General features: G+C 39.3%; 1 protein-coding gene across 3 annotated transcripts in view; it reads right to left on the reverse strand.

Annotated features, from left to right (window-relative positions):
* Window positions 1-8,646, reverse strand: part of PDCD4 (programmed cell death 4) — a 29,898-nt gene extending 21,252 nt beyond the window's left edge. Inside the window, exons 1-2 of one of the 3 annotated variants that reach the window (XM_067709427.1) lie at window positions 8,454-8,646; window positions 1,839-1,946 (exon numbers count right to left, since the gene is read on the reverse strand). In XM_067709427.1, the coding sequence (XP_067565528.1) occupies window positions 1,839-1,881 (43 nt within the window). In that variant the 5' untranslated portion in view covers window positions 1,882-1,946; window positions 8,454-8,646. Of the gene's footprint in view, window positions 1-1,838; window positions 1,947-8,452 lie in introns of all 3 variants that reach the window. The other 2 variants (XM_067709429.1, XM_067709428.1) reach the window with 2 other exon arrangements.
* Between the last annotated feature and the right edge of the window lie 769 nt (window positions 8,647-9,415).

The raw sequence follows: 9,415 nt of genomic DNA on the forward strand, positions 1-9,415 counted from the left end.
TTAAGAAGACCAAAATTAAAAAGATAAAAACCCTGAGTACAGAATCTGGTGACTTCTTTTCTACTATGTACTAATTCCCTCTTTCTGAATTCTCTGACATCTCAATAACCAGCCCAACTTATATTACACCACAGTACCAGATGATCACATTTTCAATTACTGGTCCACTGAGTTATATAATTAACAATATTAGCTCATTTTCATTTGTGACATACATAATATGTGCTATGGGCATGACACACATGCACTGTATCTCACTTAATCCTAACAATAAACCTATAAAGAGGGTATTTATAATCCCAGCTTTATACATGAAGAACTGAAGGTCAAAGCAAATAACCCACTTTCCCCAAGTAACAGAGATGGTAAAAGTAGAAGTTGGAATTAGTACACTAGTCTGTCTGACTTGGACTATTTGTTACAGGAAGCATTTATTGCAAAGAAGGTCTGCCTTAGGCTCATCGAAGTACTGAAGTATTTAAGGAAGTACTGAGCAGAGGCATCAAGAACAAGATTAAAACAAGGACTTGTTATAGAAAACAAAAAGTATAAAACTTAGAGCTGTGCCATCTAATAGAAATATAATGCAAGCCAAATACGTAATTTTAAATTTCTCAGTATTCATATTAAAAACTAAAAAGAAACAAGTAAAATTTATTTTAATATATTTTATTTAATCTAATAGATCCATTATATCAATTCAACATGTAACCAATAGAAAAAATTACTGAGGATTTCATCTCTTTCTTTCATACCAAGTCTCTTGAAATCTGGTATGTAATTTTGTACCTACGATACATCCCAATTCAGGTAAGTCACATTTCAAGTGCTCAACAGCCATATGTGACTACTGGCTATACCAGACAGTGCAGAGAAGAAACAATTACCTATCTGTGAAATATATTCTTAAATTTTATTATTACCATTCTCACCTCAATGAAGCAGGGACATGATACCAATTTGTAATCCTAAGAAACAAGTACTCATACAGCTATTGTATATAAAGCAGCACCAAAATAATCATTAATTATTATAATTTTTTCAACTATAATTTTCTAGTACACTTTAAATCAGGTTCGTAAATACAAAATAGCAAAGAAGTTTCAACTTCAAAGTATGCATTCAGATCAAAGAAAACTAGGTAACTGGACACAATAGTGAATTAAAGTCACTGAAAAAATGAAGCTGTAGTATTAAAAAATGAAATAACGTTAAACATATTTACAGAGATTTTTTCAATATTAACCATCAAGCAAAGAATTATCTAAAGTGTACCAACATGAAAAGTTCTCACTCTTGAGACTATTTCAAAATCCTAATTAACTCTCTATAAAGATTATTCTGAAAACTATATATACATTTTCAGTGATCTGAAGTTATTTAGCTTTTGGACATATTCCACAAAACCGTTTTTATCATAATAATGTACTACTGAAGCATTATGGAAAATCAGGGGAAATACACAGTTAATTTGTAATATACAGATTATTAGTTAGGAAAGATATCAATGATACCAATAGTTTATATTATAAAGACCACTAACTAGCTCATGTGAGAACAGTAATGAGCAGGTTCACTATTCTTCTCCTCTTCTACACCATATAGTTTATTATGAATAGTGGAGAATAAACACATGAAATGTGAAAGGACAGGCAGAAAAATACAACATGTGATGAATTTCATAAAAATAAGAATCACAAACTTGATTTTTAAAATATGACCTGTTTTCTTATAGTATGAGTAAGATGGCTTTTTAAAGTAAAGAAGTTTTCATAAAATTTGGTATGGCCTGAAACTTGCTCACAATACAGTCAAGGTTCCTTCAAGATATTATTTACCTGTAGGGTTTACATTCAGTATCTGCTCGTTTTCTACATCCATCGTTCCTTAATTTCACTTGCACTGATTAAATTACCAAATGGAACTCTTCCTCTGGGATGTTATTTCTTTAAAAAGAAAAAAAAAAAAGCTTCAACATCTTCCAAACCAATATAATTAATGTAAATTCAATTTACTTACTCAGACTGTTAAAAAAAAATCACCACATAATTCCATTTTTTTTAAAGCATTCACTTTACTTTCAAAGAGCTTCCCCTAATTAACATTTGGTTTCAATCTTCTTGATAAGTTTATCTGTGACAAAAAAAAAAAAAAGCCTGTATTTCTGAATGTGCCAAAGCACCCCTTTAACTTGGAATTAAAAGATGTGTTTGCTACCATACGACCCAGCAATCCCACTACTGGGCATATACCCTGAGAAAACCATAATTCAAAAAGAGTCATGTACCACAGTGTTCATTGCAGCTCTATTTACAATAGCCAGGACATGGAAGCAACCTAAGTGTCCATCGACAGATGAATGGATAAAGAAGATGTGGCACATATATACAATGGAATATTACTCAGCCATAAAAGGAAACGAAATTGAGCTATTTGTAATGAGGTGGATAGACCTAGACTCTGTCATACAGAGTGAAGTAAGTCAGAAAGAGAAAGACAAATACCATATGCTAACACATATATATGGAATTTAAGGAAAAAAATGTCATGAAGAACCTAGGGGTAAGACAGGAATAAAGACACAGACCTACTGGAGAACTGACTTCAGGATATGGGGAGGGGGAAGGGTGAGCTATGACAAAGCGAGAGAGAGGCATGGACATATATACACTACCAAACGTAAGGTAGATAGCTAGTGGGAAGCAGCTGCATAGCACAGGGAGATCAGCTCGGTGCTTTGTGACCGCCTGGAGGGGTGGGATAGGGACGGTGGGAGGGAGGGAGACACAAGGGGGAAGAGATATGGGAACATATGTATATGTATAACTGATTCACTTTGTTATAAAGCAGAAACTGACACACCATTGTAAAGCAATTATACCCCAATAAAGATGTTAAAAATAAAATAAAATGAGAAAAAAAGAAAAAAAAAAGCTTCAACATCTTCCAAACCAATATAAGTAACGTAAATTTTATTTACTTACTCAGACTGTTAAAAAAAAATCACCACATAATTCCATTTTTTTTTAATTGTTCACTTTACTTTCAAAGAGCTTTCCCTAATTAACATTTGGTTTCAATCTTCCTGATAAGTTTATCTGTGTCAAAAAAAAAAAAAAAGCCTGTATTTCTGAATGTGCTAAAGCACCCCTTTAACTTGGAATTAAAAGATGTGTTTGCTACCATACGACCCAGCAATCCCACTACTGGGCATATACCCTGAGAAAACCATAATTCAAAAAGTCATATACCACAGTGTTCATTGCAGCTCTATTTACAATAGCCAGGACATGGAAGCAACCTAAGTGTCCATCGACAGATGAATGGATAAAGAAGATGTGGCACATATATACAGTGAAATATTACTCAGCCATAGAAAGAAACAAAACTGAGTTATTCGTACTGAGGTGGATGGACCTAGAGTCTGTCACACACAGAGAAGTCAGAAAGAGAAAGACAAATACCATATGCTAACACATATATATGGAATCTAAAAAAAAAAAAATGGTTCTGACGAACTTGGGGCTGGACAGGAATAAAGGCAAAGATATAGAGAACGGACTTGAGGACACGGGGAGGCGGAAGGGTAAGCTGGAACAAAGTGAGAGAGTGGCATGGACATATATACACTACCAAATGTAAAACAGATAGCTAGTGGGAAGCAGCCGCATAGCACAGGGAGATCAGCTCTGTGCTTTGTGACCACCTAGAGGGGTGGGATAGGGAGGGTGGGAGGGAGACGCAAGAGGAAAGAGATATGGGGATATATGTATATGTATAGCTGATTCACTTTGTTATAAAGCAGAAACTGACACACCATTGTAAAGCAATTATACTCCAATAAAGATGTTAAAAAGAAAAAGATATGTTTGCTATACATGCTTATTTCAAGTTAAAGGAATATATACACATTCCAAATTTTTTAGGAATACCAGGCCTCATAATTAATCTGCTATACATAGATATTGATTAGTTTGTTACCAATGAACTCTAAGAACTAGTACTCTAAAATGCAAACAGCATGGTTTTGGTTAAAAAAAAAAAAGACATGATTGACTTATTTTTCACACTAAAACATATCTGAAGGCAGATAAATCTGCCATTTCATCACGTAGCCATCTGTAATTACTGTTCTAAGACTCTGAAATCAGGAGAAATTTTTTAACATCTTTATTGGAGTATAATTGCTTTACAATGGTGTGTCAGTTTCTGCTTTATAACAAAGTGAATCAACTATACATATACATATATCCCCATATGTCCTCCCTCTTGCATCTCCCTCCCACCCTCTCTATCCCACCCCTCTAGGTGGTCACAAAGCACTGAGCTGATCTCCCTGTGCTATGCGGCTGCTTCCCACTAGCTATCTGTTTTACATTTGGTAGTGTATATATGTCCATGCCACTCTCTCACTTTGTCCCAACTTACCCTTCCCCCTCCCCGTGTCCTCAAGTCCATTCTCTACGTCTGCGTCTTTATTCCTGTCCTGCCCCTAGGTTCTTCAGAACCTTTTTTTTTTTTTTTAGATTCCATATGTATGTATCAGCATACGGTATTTGTTTTTCTCTTTCTGACTTACTTCACTCTGACAGATTCTAGGTGCATCCACCTCACTACAAATAACGCAATTTTGTTTCTTTTTATGGCTGAGTAATATTCCACCATATATATATACATATATATATATATATATATATATGCCACATCTTATTTAGCCATTCATCTGTCAATGGACACTTAGGTTGCTTCCATGTCCTGGTTATTGTAAATAGACCTGCAATGAACATTGTGGTACACGACTCTTGTTGAATTATGGTTTTCTCAGGGTATATGCTCAGTAGTGGGATTGCTGGGTCATATGGTAACTCTATTTTTAGTTTTTTAAGGAACCTCCATACTGTTCTCCAAAATGGCTGTATCAATTTACATTCCCACCAACAGTGCAAGAGGGCTCCCTTTGGGAGAAATTTTTTAAATCAGCATTTTCTATAATGAGAGAATTACTTTTATAATCTGAAAAACCCATTCTTTTTTTTTTTTTAAATCTTACCTATTTAAGAAAGGAATAAGTACAATGACATTAGCATCTCTATATTTTAGACCTTGGTTTCAAAATGGCTTAAAAATTATTAATGCTGGAAGGTTCTGGTTGATGAAATCAGTTACCTTTTATTTAGACAATTAGTGATAAAAATCAACTGTTACTTGTAAAAAAAAAACTATCAAAATATATTTTCATAAAAACTATCACCAGAAGATTTAACCAAATGCGATTTCAGAATCTCTCTGGAAATATTTTTTAAATAGTGGTTTAGAGTACTTAAGTATTTATCTGTTTAAGAAGTTATCTGTTTAGGTAACATAGGTTAGATGTAAGTCCTTCCGGCCACTTATAATCATTTCCCCAACAGTGTGACCTTTTTTTAAGATATAAAGTGCACAAATTAATAAGAATGACTAATAAACTAATTACAAAAAAGCATTTAGTTTTTATATAACATAACCTACTGTTAGTTGTCATTTTAGAAAGACGATATGATGCCTCCTGAAACTCAAAGGGAAAACTGACTTTTAAATTCCTCAATATATACCATTCTAACATGTTACAAGTTTTACAGCCCTTTTCTCCAGAAAACTTCTCCTTTCTCCTACCAACTTCTGATTTAGGGGAAAAAAAATGAACCTCAGAAATAAGTACATAGAGATAATGGACATATATACACTACCAAACGTAAGGTAGATAGCTAGTGGGAAGCAGTTGCATAGCACAGGGAGATCAGCTCAGTGCTTTGTGACCGCCTGGAGGGGTGGGATAGGGACAGTGGGAGGGAGGGAGACACAAGGGGGAAGAGATATGGGAACATATGTATATGTATAACTGATTCACTTTGTTATAAAGCAGAAACTGACACACCATTGTAAAGCAATTATACCCCAATAAAGATGTTAAAAATAAAAAAAGATATATATACAAAAATAGTTTGTAAACATAAACATTTAGTATCCTCCAGGACTGAAAATGCCTTATTTGTTTCATTTCAGTATATGAATTACATGTTATAGGAAAGTGAAAATGTCACATGATACGTGTGTGAGATTTTTAAACTGGAGTTACATTTAAAAAATCATTTTCATTCTTGATACAACTATGATCTTCAAGAGAATACTTTCTGAAGAACCTAACTAATAAAGGAAATGATTATAACTAATGTTTTAAAAGCCCTTTATAATTCAAAAAGAATTTTACACACATTATTTCATGTACCTCTCAGAACAATCTTGAGGTAGGAACTCCACTTTGCATACAACTAAACAGATTCAGAGAAGGTAGATCACTAATCTCTCCAAAGAGAGATAGCTGCTCACTGGAAGAACCAGGATTAGAACCCAGACCTTCTAAATCCACTACTGTTTGCACAAGTTCAACGCAAGACTTTAATATCCCACAGGAAGACTCTTTTCTAGGGTTAACAGAGAGAAGCTTACAAAAACACAGACCCCTACTGTTACAACAAGTTTTTAAATACTGCTTTTCAAACACTAAAAATAATACCTAAACTATTACACAAACAGCAGGTAAAGAAAATTATCAGGTAATTGACTACAAATAACTTACCAGGTTTGTTTTTATTAAATAATTATCACAACAACAAGAAAAAGTCCTGTCTGGGTCTTTTGGCAATGATAACACATTCAAGAACTCAGGCACACTTGATAGCAACACAAGTGTTTCAAAAGAGTTTACAGAAAGATAAAGATGTGTTCCCTGTTTTTACTCTCTTCAAAGTAATGAGGGTTTCCAGTTACTTAACAATCCTTAAAATTTTTGCCCCAAACTTAACTGTAAAGCAAAAAATCTAAACTCCACATCCTTCATACTAAACCATAAAATTAATTTGCAGTAAGAAAACAAAACTGTAAGTTAGACAAAAGGCTGAAATTAAACATTGTTTTCATTTCTCCAGTGTGTTTCACAGAAACATACAATCAGAAGTATTCAATTGCCAAGACATTTACTAAAAGAGTCTGGCTTTCCCACCCCACCTCCCCCAAAAAATCTACTTCCTGAAATATACCTCATAAACCACTTCAACATGTTTTTGGAGTCAAGTTTAGGCCATACATTAACTACTACTTGTATTCATTCCAGGGCTACAATCATAGCTAACTAGCCATTTAAAACAAAATCAGCTAAAAGCATTCGACCACAATGATGCAAAAATAAGCAGGAAAGAAAAATATCATTTATTTTTGCACTCCTAGCAACCATGTTTCCTTTCTCATTACTACAACAGAAAAACCAATCAAAATATAACTCAAAGACGCTTGCTGAGATATTAAGGAGTTTAATAAACCTGGAATAAAAGAAAGTTAAGGGCATAAATACCAATAATTTACAACACATCTGCAGTGGTCCTTTTTTAAAAAAAAGTGAATGGTGGTTCCTAAAAAGCCTTACATTAGTAAGAATGCCAAAATTCTAAAATTTAACAGTGAAAATGCAACAAAAACACAGGCGGTGACTTTATATTCCCCCAGAGCAAGGTGCATTTTTAATCATTTTAATCATCTGTAGATATCACACAGTTGCTAGCTGTGCGGTCAGTTCTCACTAGGGTGTAGGGAGACAGGCGATTTTGACGTCTGCAGTTTTGAAGCTCTTGGAAAAACAAACACCCTCCCCTTGAACACTGCAGCACCAAATTGACAAATACAGCCTATACAGCAAGCGTTTCACAGAAGGGGGCTCCCTTCCTGCCTTTGTTTTCTCCTGGAAATTTCATTTAAACTAAACAGCGACCCTTTACCCGACCGGTGTGGGGGGGGGGGGCGGTCTGCGAAGTACTTGCAGGGCCCGGGCGGCGGGCACGTGTCCGCCTCCCAGAAGCCACTCCCGCCGCGGCCCGGCCCGCTTCCCCGCCGCGCAGGCCGGGACTCTCGCAGCACCCATTCAAGGCCGACCCCCGGGGGATGCTGGACCGGGGCGGCCGGAGGGCCGGGTCTGGGAAGACGGGCCGGGGGCCCCAAGGAGGCCAGGGGGCGGGGAAGGCGCAAACCTTCCTCACAGGATTTCAGTCAGGCCAGAAACTCGCCTCCAGACGCCCACCATCAAAGGAAAATATAAACTCGGCCTTCTGGGGGACGAGGAGCCCCTCGCCGGCGAGCGCCCCGCGCGCCCCTCTAAGCCCGGAGGGGGTCCGGGAGGCGCTGGGCCCGCGGCAGCCACGCTCTGGGCCCAGGCCTCCTCAGCCCGGGGCGTTGGGGCGGGCGCGGCTGGGCCTGCCGAGCTCCAAGGAGGCAGCGGACCCCTCCCCGCCGGCTCGGACCTGACCTGGCCGCGGCCTCCACGCCCCCACCCCCTCCCAACGAGCGGCTGCCTCCGAGAAGAGGCAGGGGCTGCGGGAGAGGTCGCAGTCGTCCCAAGCGCGTGAGCCGCGCCGCCGCTACTGACCCCCTCAGGCCGCCGCCGCCGCTCGTCCACGTCCCTGGTCCGCCGGCCCCGACACAGCACCTCAGCCCCTGCAGCCGCCTCGAAGCGTCTCGGGCCAGTTTCGCTCTGTTTTTGTTTTGTTCTACCCAGTAACACGGAGGCGACAGGTCTGCGTTTATTGGCCGAGGCGAAGAGCTCTTCTGGCCAATCGTGGCGGTAGAGCGGGAGTTGCGGAGGGAATAGGAGGGAAGTGAAACGTGGAAAGCTGGGCAAGGGCGCGGGAGGGCGCATGCGCGTCGGGCTCCGGGGCCTGGCTGGAGCGGGAGCAAGAGCGGGGAGGGAGGCTGGAGTGGGGGGAGGCTGGGAGGTGCGGCGGGATGGAAGTGTGGGAGAATCGGGCTGCGGACTAGGCTGAAGCCGCTCACCCATTCTCCTCACAGGCCGGTCAGAAACTCGGCGGAAGCAAAGGCTTTGGACTTCCTGAGGGGCCCTGCCTCAATTTCCCGACACTCCTCAAGGGGATACCCTTAACCTCTACATTTCCTTCTCCCGCTGGCCCCTGCTCTCTCCTTAGCTCCTACTGTGTGCAAACCCCATGCTAAGAAGATTTGCGAATGTGCTCGGTCCTTTGAGGTTGAAATCACTCCCATTTCATAGATGAGGAAACAGACTCAAAACTCTTTTAAGTCCCATTGCTAAGTATGCCTAATCGGGTCCCTGGGGTTCAAACTCACACACGTATATAGAATCTAAAAAAAAAAAAAAATGGTTCTGAAGAACCGAGGGGCAGGACAGGAATAAAAACGCAGATGTAGAGAATGGACTTGAGGACACGGGGAGAGGGAAGGGTAAGCTGGGACGAAGTGAGAAAGTGGCATGGGCATATATACACTACTAAATGTAAAATAGATGGCTAGTGGGAAGCAGCCGCATAGCACAGGGAGATCAGCTCCGTGCTTTGTGACCACCTAGGGGGGTGGGATA

This window comes from Pseudorca crassidens, chromosome 16, assembly GCF_039906515.1.
Source record: "Pseudorca crassidens isolate mPseCra1 chromosome 16, mPseCra1.hap1, whole genome shotgun sequence".
NCBI classification, from domain to species: domain Eukaryota; kingdom Metazoa; phylum Chordata; class Mammalia; order Artiodactyla; family Delphinidae; genus Pseudorca; species Pseudorca crassidens.